The sequence below is a fragment of the Copadichromis virginalis genome, linkage group LG7 (assembly GCF_057382275.1).
Source record: "Copadichromis virginalis isolate Kocher_CV1m ecotype Utaka linkage group LG7, C_Virginalis_male_GT1.1, whole genome shotgun sequence".
Taxonomy (NCBI): Eukaryota; Metazoa; Chordata; class Actinopteri; order Cichliformes; family Cichlidae; genus Copadichromis; species Copadichromis virginalis.
Genome location: NC_140624.1, coordinates 50,137,118 through 50,151,856, shown reverse-complemented (window position 1 = coordinate 50,151,856; position 14,739 = coordinate 50,137,118). Strand labels below are relative to the sequence as shown.

At 43.0% G+C, this 14,739-nt stretch overlaps 1 protein-coding gene across 1 annotated transcript in view; it reads left to right on the top strand.

The window, feature by feature from the left end:
* Positions 1 to 14,291, top strand: part of LOC146706000 (putative E3 ubiquitin-protein ligase HERC1) — a 42,048-nt gene extending 27,757 nt beyond the window's left edge. Inside the window, exons 43-80 of the mRNA XM_085463956.1 lie at positions 405 to 488; positions 1,212 to 1,398; positions 1,481 to 1,608; positions 1,734 to 1,942; positions 2,162 to 2,421; positions 2,540 to 2,592; positions 2,692 to 2,889; positions 3,426 to 3,591; positions 3,693 to 3,942; positions 4,416 to 4,644; positions 4,731 to 5,005; positions 5,504 to 5,631; positions 5,806 to 5,933; positions 6,273 to 6,500; positions 6,757 to 6,884; positions 7,101 to 7,300; positions 7,409 to 7,514; positions 7,639 to 7,770; positions 7,922 to 8,020; positions 8,161 to 8,334; positions 8,423 to 8,707; positions 8,811 to 8,876; positions 8,988 to 9,113; positions 9,206 to 9,344; positions 9,564 to 9,745; positions 9,976 to 10,131; positions 10,224 to 10,346; positions 10,434 to 10,536; positions 10,781 to 10,950; positions 11,040 to 11,178; positions 11,267 to 11,436; positions 11,552 to 11,721; positions 11,951 to 12,116; positions 12,215 to 12,291; positions 12,387 to 12,639; positions 12,798 to 12,950; positions 13,327 to 13,632; positions 13,737 to 14,291. Of these exons, the coding sequence (XP_085320082.1) occupies positions 405 to 488; positions 1,212 to 1,398; positions 1,481 to 1,608; positions 1,734 to 1,942; positions 2,162 to 2,421; positions 2,540 to 2,592; positions 2,692 to 2,889; positions 3,426 to 3,591; positions 3,693 to 3,942; positions 4,416 to 4,644; positions 4,731 to 5,005; positions 5,504 to 5,631; positions 5,806 to 5,933; positions 6,273 to 6,500; positions 6,757 to 6,884; positions 7,101 to 7,300; positions 7,409 to 7,514; positions 7,639 to 7,770; positions 7,922 to 8,020; positions 8,161 to 8,334; positions 8,423 to 8,707; positions 8,811 to 8,876; positions 8,988 to 9,113; positions 9,206 to 9,344; positions 9,564 to 9,745; positions 9,976 to 10,131; positions 10,224 to 10,346; positions 10,434 to 10,536; positions 10,781 to 10,950; positions 11,040 to 11,178; positions 11,267 to 11,436; positions 11,552 to 11,721; positions 11,951 to 12,116; positions 12,215 to 12,291; positions 12,387 to 12,639; positions 12,798 to 12,950; positions 13,327 to 13,632; positions 13,737 to 13,922 (6,332 nt within the window). The 3' untranslated portion in view covers positions 13,923 to 14,291. The remainder of the gene's footprint in view (positions 1 to 404; positions 489 to 1,211; positions 1,399 to 1,480; positions 1,609 to 1,733; positions 1,943 to 2,161; positions 2,422 to 2,539; positions 2,593 to 2,691; positions 2,890 to 3,425; positions 3,592 to 3,692; positions 3,943 to 4,415; positions 4,645 to 4,730; positions 5,006 to 5,503; positions 5,632 to 5,805; positions 5,934 to 6,272; positions 6,501 to 6,756; positions 6,885 to 7,100; positions 7,301 to 7,408; positions 7,515 to 7,638; positions 7,771 to 7,921; positions 8,021 to 8,160; positions 8,335 to 8,422; positions 8,708 to 8,810; positions 8,877 to 8,987; positions 9,114 to 9,205; positions 9,345 to 9,563; positions 9,746 to 9,975; positions 10,132 to 10,223; positions 10,347 to 10,433; positions 10,537 to 10,780; positions 10,951 to 11,039; positions 11,179 to 11,266; positions 11,437 to 11,551; positions 11,722 to 11,950; positions 12,117 to 12,214; positions 12,292 to 12,386; positions 12,640 to 12,797; positions 12,951 to 13,326; positions 13,633 to 13,736) is intronic.
* Positions 14,292 to 14,739: the final 448 nt, after the last annotated feature.

The following is a 14,739-nucleotide window of genomic DNA, read 5'->3' as shown; positions in this document are numbered from 1 at the left end:
AACAGCATGTGTTTTGCTCTGCTGTTAGTCAGATATTAATACTATCAAATGCATGCACTCACATGCTTGAATGGCACCTTTGTTTTTCATTGTCATTTATGTTGGTGGCATTCTGAGCTAGGTCCTTTAGACTAAAGGTCTCCTCTGTGTTTCATATCATGGGATAGAGTTGGATTAAAGGGCTAGTTGACTTGCAACTTTAATCATTTATTTTTACAAGCCTGCAAGAAAGTGGAGTTCTTTACATAAGATGAGGAGGCCTTTCATAATCTAAACTTGTAAGAGGCAGCATAAACAAATAAAAACAATTGCTAAATTACACATATACTTCCTGAAATGGAGCTGTGGGCTTGTTTTTGTTTTCTGTTCTTTTGTGCACTTTTTCTTATCTCCTCAATCACCAGAACGGACACAAATGTTTGTCACCAGTCGGTTGCTAGAAATGGGATTCTCTATGAGACATATCTACTGGGCCATGGAGGCAGCAGGTACTGCTTTGTGTAGTGTGTCTGATGCCACAACATTTTTGCTTCATGTGCTTTATCTTCTTAATAGCTGTCCTTTTACTGCATGTTTCAACCTTCCTGTAGTATCTAAAATAGGATAAGTGTCGTTTTGATTGAGAAAATTCTTTTTTCTTTGATAAGAAGTTCAGTTTTCTAGTTTTGGGATTTTCGTGTTGCTGTTCATTGGTGGACATCAACTGAGACTTTCCAGTTTTTCAACTGGGTTTTTGTGAACAATCCACACCTCAGTGGCTCCCCACCTTAGCATTACAATTTACTGATCGGTTTAAGATTCTCTTCACCACTTGTGGAAAAGTTTTTGCACAGTTCACTTTCTTTAATTTGCAGTATTTCATAAAAATCTCATCTTCACAGAAGATTTGCTTTCATAAAAATGGACCAATTCACAATATATTGTTCTCATATGGTACACATACATTATGAGCATGTAAGCAACTTAAAGTATACGAATATTGTCACATTTTTGGCACCACCTTTTTTTTCATCTAAATTTTAGACCTTCACCCTTTATATCACAGATTTCACTCTCTTGTCACACTTGCGTGTGTCAGATGTGCCTGGTGATCTCAGACTATAAACAGTAGTGGTCGCATGGTGATATCTGACATGAATTAGCAATGCAGCACTCTGCGATGCATCTTTTCCTTTTGAACTGACAGTTCAACTTCCCTGTGGTTCCCCCAGATGTAGCAGGTGACTTGGACTCACAAACCATTGAGGTGTTGGCCAGCTGGATGCTAGAGCACCCTCTGACTGAGGAGCAGCAAGTAGCTGAGTCACCAAGACCAGAGGGGGCTCCTGAGACTCCGTCCCCAGATGGGCCAGAGACAGTTCAGTGCCCCGAGCGCCCCACCAGTCACACCACTGAAAGGTGAGGGATCCAATGAACATACACTCAGTACATTCAGTACATTTAATGAGTACACTGACAGCCTCAGTTATTTCATTTACAGCCTGTTGCCCGGGCTCGACTGGATTGAAAGGGAGAACTTCTTGGATGTCCACCTCACTAGGAACAGACCTCCTCCGGCCCGGCGGCAACGCTCAGGCCCCACTCAGAGGACCTCGTTCCGAAGGGCAGGTCAGACACAGAGGAAAATCAAAATGAAATGCAAAACATTTAAACTATGTTCAAAGATCAGCTGCGGACAACAGTTCCTTTTAATATATTGTATTTTCAATTCTAACAAAACCTTTTATTTTCAGACTTGCCATCACCCAGCCCCCTGCCCCAGTTGTATCAACAGCACACAGCTGTCAGTGATTGGCCGGAGCAGGTAGAGTTTCACCCTTACTCTGCTGAGGAAGAGTCAGAGCTTGGCTACATGGATGATCCATACCATGAAGAAAGTTACGAGGACCTCCTCACCCCTTCATTCTTCAGCTTGGAGAGAGACACACTGCAGATAGTGGAGGTGACACATAAGCACTTAATGTGCATGAAAAAATATCATTTTAATCTATCTCAGTCTCTTTAAAGACTTTAATAAATATAAGTGACTGAATTGATATGCAGTTAGTCCAGTTAAACAAAGATTTGACTTTAATGCTTTTTGACAGTCCAAGTCCACATGCATAACTTTTTAGGCTCTTCTCTTACTGTCCTTACATGCATTTTACTATGCCCCTTTTAGGCTGGAGAGGAACACAGTCAAATGGTTAAATGTGAGCTGTGCAACACCCTCACCTTGCAGTTTAACAATCACATAAAGCGACGACACCCAGGCTGTGGGCAGAGTGCTGCACGTAAGGGCTATGACAGCACTGGGGCCTACGTGGATGTTTGGTTCAAAGGGGAATGTGGCTCCAACTTCCCCTTCTACCTCCTCTGCAGCACCTGCAGGGAAAAGTACCTGGCTGCAAATCCAAGCAATCCAAACTCCAAATATGAAAGGTACAGGAGATAATGTACAGATGGGAAATGGTAGACTCATGGAACATGCTCCACATGTATTTTGGATTTACTCTTTTTCTCACTTTTCATCATTGTTGTGTCCTACTTTTTGCTTTAGGGTTAAAGGCCTGACATCAGATTTAATTGGCCAGATGGACAGCACATCTGATGGTATGGAAGGTATTTTTTATCTAGCGTGAGGTACAACAGAACAATTATCTTTGACTTTATAATGAATATACAATATGAATGGTCCTTCTGCTTGTGTAGATGACTGGGAGATGAGCCACCAAGATGAGTATGACACAGAGAAACTGACAGGACTGGAAGATTTTGGGCTCCTGCTCAGACCACTCGGTTTGACTGAGAAGAAGTTGGTACCAGACCCCATTGCCTTTACAGAGCCAGATCCACTTGGAGCGCTAGTTTACAGTTCAGCTTGTCCTTCAAGAGCACCTGTTCCCAAAGGTATTATTTCATTTTGTTTTGTTATACAAAGAACCAAGTGCTGTAGTTTTTTAAGTTAAAACAGAATTACAGAACCTTGATGCATAAAATGATGTCTTTTAACAGGTACAGAACTGAAAAACAAAATGATAAAAAACAAAAACGTGTCTGCAGACTTGTACATAAACTGCCAGGCATTCACAAAGAATCAAGCCATAAAGACTCAGAAGCTTACTGTCCACTGTTTTTTATATTTTGGTGAATGGTTTGCTAAGTTTTTCGACTTGTAACACACGCCCACATTCCTTCTGTGCATGTTGGCAGCAAGACCCCAGGATCAAAACCTAGTTTTATTCACTGCTGGGTGGTGATTCATCGCTCACTTATCATAGCGCGACATCTGAAACACAAACAGTACTTCCAGCTGTCTGTTTGGATCTAGGATTGTGAATATCTTGCACACCCACACTACATAAGTGTTCTTAGGTTTTACCGTTCCATTCAAAATCATGTTTTTCCTTTTAATTAAAATGTTTTTACGTATTTCTTCCCAATAGGGAATGCCCTTGTCGAGCAGAAGACCTCTTTGAGCCTCGGACAGCAGGCAGTATCACTGAGGGACTCTCATGATAGACTGAAAGCATTAAGGAGAGTCACATCCACAGCCCAGATTCTGCTTGCTTACAGCATCGTGATGAGAGCGCTGTCCCAGACTGCCTCAAGGTTAGTATGATTATAAAATCAACAACATTTTCTGTATTCTTTTTTTAAATTTATTCTTTTGCTGAGTAGTTTCAAGAGTCCTTTCCTATTGTCATCTTCAGTGCATCAGTGAGTAGCCAGTCTAATGGACTTGAGTCCTTGGGTCTGGCAGACATCCGTATTCTGGTGCGTTTGATGACTTTAGCGGCAGGTGGCAGGACTCACACCTGGGTGGACGGTCGGTCCAGTATGAGAGGGCTGGCGACAGATGGCAGCAACTCCACCTGCCTCACTTTTCTTACCTCAGCCATTGGCAGCGTGGTGTCCCACAGTCCTACTGCTTACAGAGAGCTGGTGGAGATATGCACTCAGGTTAGTTTTCTCCTGTCAGTCTGCTGATTATAGATAATTCAGGTTTCTGAGTTCTAAAAGCTTGATAAAGTCATGTGATCTTGTTTAAAATCAGGTTCAGTTGAGTCTTATGTGCAATTTTGGTGTGTAGAAGGTTTAAGTAATTATAGCCTCCATGGACATCCAGTAAAGGATGTCCTCTTTAAATCTTTATTGATGATCTAGCTGAGTGTTGTCTATAGATAAAGATAACTCAAGTTATACGAGAAAAGTAAAAAATTAGTGTCCCAGTATTTTGCATGAGTCACCAAAAAACGGAAAACAAATACAAATGCTAATAAACTTAATCCTATTTTTTTATTTCATAACTACAACACTTTGCTCTTGTTTGACTGAACACAAACATCAAAACAATATTTGTTTATTAATATGGTTTGCCTGAACTTCAAGTAATTCTAAAAACGTGAACGTATGTTTAACGTTATTTCTGTTAGGACCTGATGGCAGCAGCTACAGGGGTTAATATTGGAGCCATCAGTGACCCACAGCAAAGAGCATGCCTGAATGCCAGCTTAACAGCTGCAAACCCGGGAGCCCAGCAGCAGAGGGACTATCATGACCAGACGCCGCCAACGTTCCTGGTCACACAAAGTCTGGTGTCCCTGCTCACTGAAAAGAGCCATCACTGTTACACCCCAGACAAAGCTGAACACGAGACTAATGGTGAGAGAGAGCCTGTTTGTTGTACTGGATGCACTGCGTGTAATGATTTAATGCACTGTTACTAAAATAGCTCTCCTCTGGCTCAGATGCAGGAAACCAGGGGGGCTCTTCCTCTTTGACTCCCTCCTCTTTGCCACACCTCAGTGCCAAAGTTGGCCCTCTGGAGCTGGCAAATGCATTGGCAGCATGTGTCCTCTCTGCTCGGCTAACCAGTAAACACCGCCAGTGGGCAGCACAACAGCTGGTGCAGGCTTTGGCTGCCACAGGAAGGGACAGTTCTCATCGACCTCAAACATACAGCGACTTGGCTGGTGACCTGCGGAAATGCCCCCTTAAGAGACTGGAAGGACATTATAACAAGGTGAGTCATATGTGCATCCTTTTTTTGTTGTTGTTGTTTTTTGTGTGTTGTGTAAGATGTGTTTTGTGGTTTGTTTTGCTGGAAAGATTGAGTTTTAATCTTCTCTATTACCATAGGCCTGTTGCTAAAAAAAAAAAACCACCACTTAGAATATAAATGATTACACTCACAGCTGTAACTATGACTTTATAATACCTTACACTGCTTGGGATCTTGCATTTCCCAGGTAAATGTGAAGTATATAGTAAAATGAGTTTGCATGTTCTCCCTCTGCCTGTGTGGGTTCACTTCCAGGTACCCACATCAAAGACATGCTCAGTGGTTGATTAGTAATTCTGTCTCTGTGTGTTAACCCTGTGATGAACCTGCCTCTCGCCCTGTGATAGCAGGGATAGAGTCGATCCTCTTGTGGCCCTGAATTAGATAAGCAGTTAAGAAGATAGATGGATGAGTGGATGTAAATTAAAAGTACATTTACACTGTTTCTCTTCTGTTTAGGTGGCCAGCTGTTCCTGGAGCAGTGAGCAGAGTTTGTTGGCTACATGTTCTCAGGACAAAGTGGTACAGCTATGGAGCATTAGCCACAACACCGTGGAGCTACAGACCACCTTCTCCTGTATTACCAGGTTATACTTTTTTGTAGTTTTGCATTTTATACACAGATTTCTCATTTTAACTACCAAATCTAACAAAGCCTTAATTTACATTTCAAAGTCTAATATACTTGCTCATAAAGTTTTAATTATACTGAATGGACTGGTGTTGCTGTAACGTGTCCTTTTTCCCGTTGATACTTGCAGTAAGACAGACCGATCAAGCAGTGAGAGGGCTGGCAGATGTCATCTCATGTCTCCTGTGTACTGGAGTACAGGGGGGAACTTTTTGGCTGCCCCCGAGAACAAACACATCAACATCATGAACATTAGAGGTAGTTCCTACAAGTCTTTTGTTTTTCAGATTTTACAGTTACTTGCAGCTAATAATAAAAACGTAAAATTTATATTTATGTTCTGTAATAATGTCAGATTAATGAAGAACTCTTTCTTTCAGTACTCTGCATTTTATATTAAAATTAAAAGGATAAAATAACTATATCATAATAATAAAAAAAATTAAGAATTAAATTAATAGAGAAAATGTAGAGAAAATTCTCACTTTCTGCAGATGAATATGACACGACTGACAATATCAAGGTACATTATTCTGTGACCTGTCAAACAAAAACACAGACTTTAGCCCATGTGACTGTGTTTCTGCTGCTTTTTAGGATCGCTCTGTCACGTGGAGAACCAGGGTTCTCGGGTCACTGCTCTTTGCTGGGCTCAGGCCTTCAGTTTGTGGGTGCTTGACCAGTCTGCAGCCTGTAAGAATAGACCCGCTGAGAGCCTGTTGGTGGGACGGCTGGATGGCTCACTGTGCTGGCTGCAGGTCACAATGCAGGAAACAGACCTGCTTGTGAGGAGCACTGAACTCACTGCCTGCCACAGGAACGAGGGTAAGGAGAGTCTTACACGCAACTGTTGCTGCTTAAAAACAAAGCTGGTGACCAAAATTGAATCAATATATTAACAGGTGTTGAATCTGAGACACAGCTAAACTGTTCCTGCTTTAATGCTATGCTAACTGCCTGCTTGCTCTAAATTCACAAATATAAATTATGAAGACTTACAGACTTAAGAGTGATATCTATCAAATATTCTTAGTAAACTCTCATCATGCAGAGACGTGCAATAACCTCATATGTCTTCTAGCTCCCCAGTGTGTAGCCTGGCACAGTGAGGACAAAGCGTTTGCAGCGGGCTATCCCAGTGGGAAGATCCTGTTGTCCACAACAGAAACTTATGAGAACGAGCAGCCTGTAGTGCTGTCTCTCTTCCAGGTTTGCCATCCACACTCACTCTAACTGCGATGTATTAGTGAGCACTGCAGAAAATTTGGTCTCGATATTGTGGCAGTTTTATGGGGGGGGGGTTCTCTTTTAAAAAAATATAAAATAATCTGTCATGTTTTTTCTCTTTTGCTGTGCCACATGATTTCACTTTCCTAACATGAGATGCTTACTGACTGCTCATCTGCCCTGCTCTTTACGATATAGGACAGCGTGTGCTCCTTAAAGTGGGACCCCACAGGACACTTGCTGCTCTGTTTGGGGAGGTCAGAGGTAGTAAAGGTACTGGGACGCTCTGGGAGCTCCTGGGTGACCCTCCACAATCTCTTCCACACCAGTACTGTTAACATTGCCGAATGGTGTCCACTCCCTGGAAGAGCACCTGATCCCAGACTAATGCTGGCCGCGTATGTTTAATACAGTTTTGTAACATTTTAGAGAAGAAGAAGAAGAAAAATTCATGTAGGTTTCATGCTGATCATTGATTTCTGTCTTCCTTCTGTGTGGTTCGACAGAGGTTGTCAGAATGGCTCTGTGTATGTCTGGACACTACCACAGGGGGGCACTGTTGTATCGTTGCCCAGCATGTTGAACAGCCAGGAGAGAGACACTGAGACCAAGGTGAGTTTGGATCTGCTGCTAAAGCTCTTTGGTGCTGTTAATTTTATTTCGTTGCTTTCATAAAGTCACCTGTTTGTGTAATCAATTTTATCTTATGAAATCATCTTTCTTCTTCTCTTTACAGCAGGATAGTGCAAAGTGTGCATTTGTACTTCATGGCCACATTATGGCTGTGAAGTCCCTTTCATTTTGTTCCAGTGGATTAGCTCTAGTGTCTGGCGGGATAGGGGGTCTACTCAACATCTGGTCCTTACAGGTCAGAAAAAAAGATTATTTCTGTTTGCCCCTTAAATTAGTGCCAACATCCCTAATTATTAAGTCCATCTGCTTTGTGTGGTAACGAAGGAACTGCTTGCCGTGATTCACTGCAAAATTGTAATCCATGTGTTTCTTTCTGCTTGTTACAGGATGGTTCGGTGCTACAAACTGTTACCGGTTTGGGTTCAGCTGTCAGCACTACGTGGATACCAAACATGGGGGTTGCTGCCTGTTTTGGAAGGTCAAAGGTAATATGAATCCCTCAAAGCCCTAATGTGTGGCTAGTATATCTCATTTATTTCTATATTTATAATAACGTTAACATCTATAATCATTTTAATTCCCTCAGTACTGCTTGGGTAAAAATATCTGTTCTGTCATTTCCCAGGATGTTTTGTTGATCTGCTGCACCCCTGACTGGATCAACCAAAATCACGTGCTAGCTTCCTGTCGTATGGTCCTCAGAAGCCAAAACGTTTCGGGTCTAAATCGGGCACCTTGTTTGGCTGTCTTCCTGGAGAGGCTGCCCCTGCTGCTGCAGCAGCAGTACAACTATGAGCGGGTAATTTATTTAAACTGCATGTTGAAGCTATATTGGAGCTGTTTCATGTTCTGCAACTGAGACATGACTTCGAATGTCTTCTCTGCAGACCCATGTGGGAGCTGGCGACCAGCTCGTCCACAGTGCCTTCTTGCAGAGCCTGGCCTCCTTGACAGTTGGGTTGTACTTGGAGAAACACCTGTGCTGTTACCCACACCCGCCACACCACACTTACCCCGATGCTCACTCCTGCCCTCCAGAGTGGACCTGGCTAGTCACTTACGCCACCACAGTGCGCAGCGCTGAGGCTATAGCCAGTGGCACTGCCTTCCCTGAAGCCTTCATTGTTTCAGCATTTCAGGATGTGCAGGACAATAAAATTGCCAAGGCACTGGTGAGCAGGGACATTCTGTTTGATGCTGTTGCTTTGTCTCTATTATATTATAGTCTCTCTTGTATTGACTTCTTGCAACTTTATGCTCTCCTTTGTCCTTTAGGACAATAGCAAGTGGAGTTTCAGGATGGATGAGCAGCTGATGTCGTGGGCCACCAGTAGACCGGAGGTAATAGTTGTGCCATTCTTAAAAACAATTCAGGTGTGAAGGAAACGAAAAAGACAAACATTAGGCTGTTCGATTGACTGAAAGTGCTGTGTGCCCTCCTGTGTCTCTAAGGATTGGCAACATGGGGGAAAGACTGAGGTGTATCTGTGGGGCAATGGACGTTTCGGGCAGCTGGCTGGAATGGGAACCAATCTTATGATGCCTACACTGGCACCCTCTCTGTTACAGACACAGCAGGTACTGTTTCACTCAGGGTGCAGTCTTTGTTCCTGATTGCTGCTCTTTTATAATGCTACTTCACTTTTTTGGGCGATTCAACTGTCTTTCAGGTTGTGTGTGGTCAGAACTGTACCTTTCTGCTCCAGTCCAATGGGACTGTACTGGCTGTAGGAGAAGGACAATATGGCAGACTGGGCCAAGGGAATTCTGATGATCTCTATGTTCCAACTATTATCTCTGTTTTTCAAGGTAAAGTATTCCCAAAGGGGGTAAGAACCAGTCGGCGCTGGTCTGCTTTTGAATCTCTCAGTGTTTTGGTTTTTTGTTCGGGGTTTTTTGTCCTCAAGAGATTGGAAGGAAAACTAGTTTCCTTGTAGTACTGCAGTTGGATGTATTCGCTTGTAATTAGGCTTAACTGTTAATTTCCTCTAATTTGTATCAGTCTAATTTACACTTGTCTGTGGGCAGGGTACGTGGTGACACAGCTGGCGACATCTTGTGGGTCAGACGGACACTCGATGGCCCTGACTGAGACTGGGGAGGTATTCAGCTGGGGAGACGGAGATTTTGGAAAACTGGGTCATGGCAGCAGTGAAAGACAGAGGAGACCCAAACAGATAGAGGCGTTGCAAGGAGAAGAGGTCGTTCAGGTATCGAGGAAGTCTTTGCACCAAACTTGTCATGTGATATTTTAATGTTTTTTTCAATAAAGCTAATCATGAGTTTATTGTATTTTATTAAATGCAGCCACTGTTTGATTGCAGTGCTTCTTACTTTGTAGCTTTAAAAAAATGAATATTTTCAAAGTTCACTGACTGAGTGAATTTAAACACAAATATTTGTTGTCATAGATGAATTAAACACAGCTTTGCTTTGTTAGCTCGCTTGTGGCTTCAAGCATTCTGCTGTGGTTACAGCAGATGGGAAGTTGTTCACCTTCGGTAGTGGTGAATCTGGCCGTCTGGGTCAAAGGTCGACATCTAACAAAATGCTACCTGAAAGGGTGGCTGCACTAGAGGGATATCATGTTGGACAGGTAAATCATGGACAGCATTGGCTTTGAATGTAAAAGACTTTAAATGTCAATTTTTATACTGAAAAAAATCAAACTTTGGTTACGTTTCTCAGGTGTCATGTGGTCTCAGTCACACTTTGGTGGTGTCTCTTGATGGCATGGTTGTGTGGGCATTTGGAGATGGAGATCATGGTAAATTGGGAACTGGTTCTTCCACAGCAAAATACTACCCTCAGGTAGGTCAGCGCTACCAAAGATTCACTTTTAGGAATCCTGGAAGGACAAAAAGTTTATGTTTGTGTTATTTTTTTTCCTGTTTGTAGAAAGTTGAGCAACTTTGCAATAAGAGAATTAAGAAGGTCTGTTGTGGAACTCAGTTCTCTGTGGCCTTGGCCTGTGATGGACATGTCTACACATTTGGTCAAGGTACATTTTACTGTCAAATTCAAACATGTTATGTAAACCCAACAGTGTTTGCATTATTGGTTGAAATATTCTTTGCAAGCTTCCCTAAATCCCCAAAAGTTGATTCTGTGCATCTGGATGTTTTCAGTGGGAGACTGAAAATGCTTCCTTACCTGAATGATTGAGCGTACATCAAAAAAAATTTAAACTTCCTGCTACCAAGGAAACTAAAACTTACAAAAAAAAATTGCATTACTTTTTTCAGAGCGTGCGATTGGCCTGCCGGACTCCATGCTGAAGAACAAATCCTGCCCCCAGGTGGTGCCGTCCCTGGAAGGACTGTTTCTAGAAGACATTGCTGTGGGCTCTGACCATGTGCTCGCCATGTCCTCCACTGGAGACGTCTATGCCTGGGGCTGCAACAGCAATGGACAGGTAATTGGCGTGCTCTGAAAATGACAGGCTGTGCTAACATTGCAGATTTTAACATCTTGCCATGTTGTGTTTTAATGCGTGTGTTCCAGCTTGGCCTCGGGCACACCAACTCAGTGAAAGAGCCCACGCTTGTCGCAGCCCTCCAGGGTAAAAACATCAGGCAGATCTCTGCTGGCCGCTGCCACAGTTCGGCGTGGACCACCCCCTCTACCTCGATGAAGAACTCAGGTACAGACACATACGGCGTTACATTGCACACACTATGATGGATGAATGGAAACACACCTGGTACTGCATGTTTTACTTTTATCTCCAGGTGGCTCTGGAAATTTCCAGTTAGGCTTTCCACAGTCAGTCCCTCCCCAGTACACCACTCTGAAAGACTGTAGCCCTGATGTTCTCAGCATGCGCCTCAGGGTACTCTACCACTTTTCTGATCTCATGTACAAATCCTGGAGGCTGCTCAACCTGGACACCAAAAATCCGGTACCTGTAATCCCCTTTTTTGCTCTTTTTTAATGTGTTAAAAGAGTAATAAATACTTCCTGGCAATAATTGTGCATCTGTTCCTTTTTATTGTCCCTTCCATCCTTATATGCAGGTGTCCACTTCGCGCTATAATTCAGGAACAACAGCCATTATACGAGGGGAGCTCAGAGGCCTTCTATCACCCAAGGTCAACACTCTGCCTCTTGTGCGCTCGATTGGCAGAACAATGACCCAGGGCAAAACATATGGGCCTCAGATCACTGTAAAACGGCTTTCCACAAGGTAAGAATGACCATGACATTCAGCGTGTTGGCAGCATGTGAATGTCTTCAGGAGCCAGCTGGTGGAAAAACAGGACTTGGCCAGAACAGCTTGCTGTGTTTCCAATTGGCCGGCCAGGATTAATAATGGAATTTCAGGGCTTTTGTTTGGCACCTTTGTTGTTTTGACCTGTTACTTGTTCTGTGTGCCCATTAAAACGTCATATTCCCTCACTCTTACTCCTCTGCAGAGGGCGTTCGAGCAAACCCATCTTCGTGCAGATCGCAAAACAAGTGGTGAGCCTGAATCCTCTGGAGCTGCGGCTGCCGTCACGAGCCTGGAAGGTCAAGCTGGTAGGAGAGGGAGCTGACGATGCTGGCGGAGTGTTTGATGATACCATCACCGAGATGTGCCAGGTGGGGATGAAAGCCGCACATTAACATCAGCGATTGCTAATAATGCAGGCTGGAACGTTCTTTACTTTAACTGATAAATGGTAATGTGTTTACACCAGGAGCTGGAGTCTGGTGTGGTGGATCTTCTGATTCATACTCCCAATAGCTTTGCAGATGTGGGCAGTAACACTGACAGGTGCACATTTAAAATAAAAAAATAAAAACATTTCTGAGTGTTTTAGAAGTGTAACAGAACACACAGCCTCTTGTACTAACTGAGTATCTTCACAGGTTCCTGCTTAATCCAGCGGCGCACTCGGATGATCACATGGTCCAGTTTCGCTTCTTGGGTATCTTGATGGCAGTGGCCATGCGCACTAAGAAACCTCTGGACCTTCATCTGGCTCCTTGGGTGTGGAAGCAGCTTTGCTCGATGCCACTCGGGGGAGCTGACTTGGAGGAGGTGGACCTGCTCACCTACCGCAACCTCCAAGGCATCCTTCACCTCGAAAACAGTGAAATCACTGAGGACAATTTCCATGTGGTAAGATATTGTGTGAACTGGGTTATTGCAGAATGAATTAATATTAATGTTTCCTTTACGCCTTCCTCCTGAGCTTTGTGTTTTTTTTCCAAGTCCTTTATTTCTCAACCCTTCACCTTATTCCCATTATTATTCCTCTGTGTTATCTCCCTCTGAAGATGATCCCACTGGATTCATTCATGGCCCACAGTGCAGATGGAAGGCTGGTACCTGTAGTTCCCGGAGGTCAAAACATCTCTCTGACCTTTGGCAACCGGACTGAATATGTGGAGAGAGCTCTGGAATACAGACTGCATGAGATGGATTCCCAGGTTTGAAGTGTTGTGGGATGATTTGGCTGTGACTGGCAAAAATGTAGTCAAGTGTTAACATGAAAAAAATGTATCTGAGCATGCAGCCTGCAATCATACTGATCAGGTCGCTTATTTTATGCCTATAGTTAAGAGTAAATGTTTCATGTTACAAAAACTTTTGAGTAGAGTTTTGTATTTCATTTATTTAGTACATTTTTGTTTCAGTTCAGTTTATTTGTGTTTGCTTGTTTCATTTTAGTTTAATTCTGCTTCATTTTTTGTGCCCCGGTCTGCCCGCCAGCTTCCATTAGTGCTCGCTGCTCACCCTGTTTGTTGTTCTTGTTGTTCTCGTCCCTCAGAAGTATCAAAGCTGAGCTTGTTCTGTTATGTCCAGGTGGCAGCAGTGAGAGAGGGCATGTCTACCATCATCCCGTTGCCCCTCGTCTCCCTGCTGACGGCACAGCAGCTCGAGCAGCTGGTCTGCGGCCTGCCAGAAGTCTCCGTCGAGATGCTAAAGAAGCTGGTGCGTTACCGCGATATCACCGAGAGCCACCAGCTCATTTGCTGGCTCTGGCAGAGCTTGGAGGAGTTCACGAATGAGGAGCGGGTGCTTTTCCTACGCTTCGTCTCTGGCAGGTCCAGGCTGCCCTCCAACCTGACTGATATCCCGCAGAAGTTCCAGATCATCAAGGTGGACAGGGTAAGGAGATCACAACCAGGTGACGAAGCTGGTTACATGAACAAATACCAAGAGTAAGATTATTAAGGTTTGTTTTTTTTTTTCTCTCTGCTGCTCATATTTAGCCCATCAACGGACTTCCAACCGCTCAGACCTGTTTCTTCCTTCTTCGCCTGCCCCCTTACACGAGCCAGGCCATCCTCGCCGAGCGCCTGCGTTACTCCCTTCACAACTGCCCCTCCATTGACATGGACAACTACATGCTGACTCACAACACCGACCCAGCAGACAGCTCTGACACCGAGGACTGAAGCAGAAAGCTCCAGACTCCAACGGGGTGGTGAATGTTTTTCTCCGATGCCATGCACATTATGCACTGAACACAGATTTTTATTCACCAGACTTATACGGTTGTGATGTTTATATGTTGGTTAATTTAAAGATATGCGTAGATTTGAGTTTCTTTTCCAGCTGTGACAGATGTTGTAATTATTGCAGTGCTTATTCTGAATCAAAACTACTACAGGGAAAACAGTAAGATTTTTTTTAAAAATCTACGTGAATAAGCCACAGTTAAGGAGTTAAGGTGCCTGTTGTTCGAAAATGTGTAATAATTTATTGACCTCTGAAACATACTGTAATCAGTAAAACTGTAAAATAAAGAGTGTTTAAATAAGGAATATGTTGTCTAAATAACATTTTCAAGTTGAAGTAATGTAGGAATAAAAAACAAAAGATCAAATGTACAGATTCAGATTTTGAAATGCACATATGATGTATTAATTAAGTGAAAACAAACTGGTTTACACTGGTTACCACTGGTTTGGTTTAGTGTCTTATGTTTGTTTATCTTTGTTGTCTTTAAATGCACTTTAAAAAGTTTGGAGATCAGTACAAATGTTAAATGTAGATGCAAAATATAATGTGATGTGTAGAATTGACATATACCATTTGCGATAGAATTTTAAAAATAGTTTTAAAGATAAAAAGACATTTTCTGAAAGCTTGATCTTTAAGAGAAAATCAGAGGTCCAGAGTAAAGTGGTATTTAGAATCCCCATATATTCCCTGTAAAAAGCTCTATATGGGAATATTATCACTTTGAGCTTCAGATCAATTTATTGACGT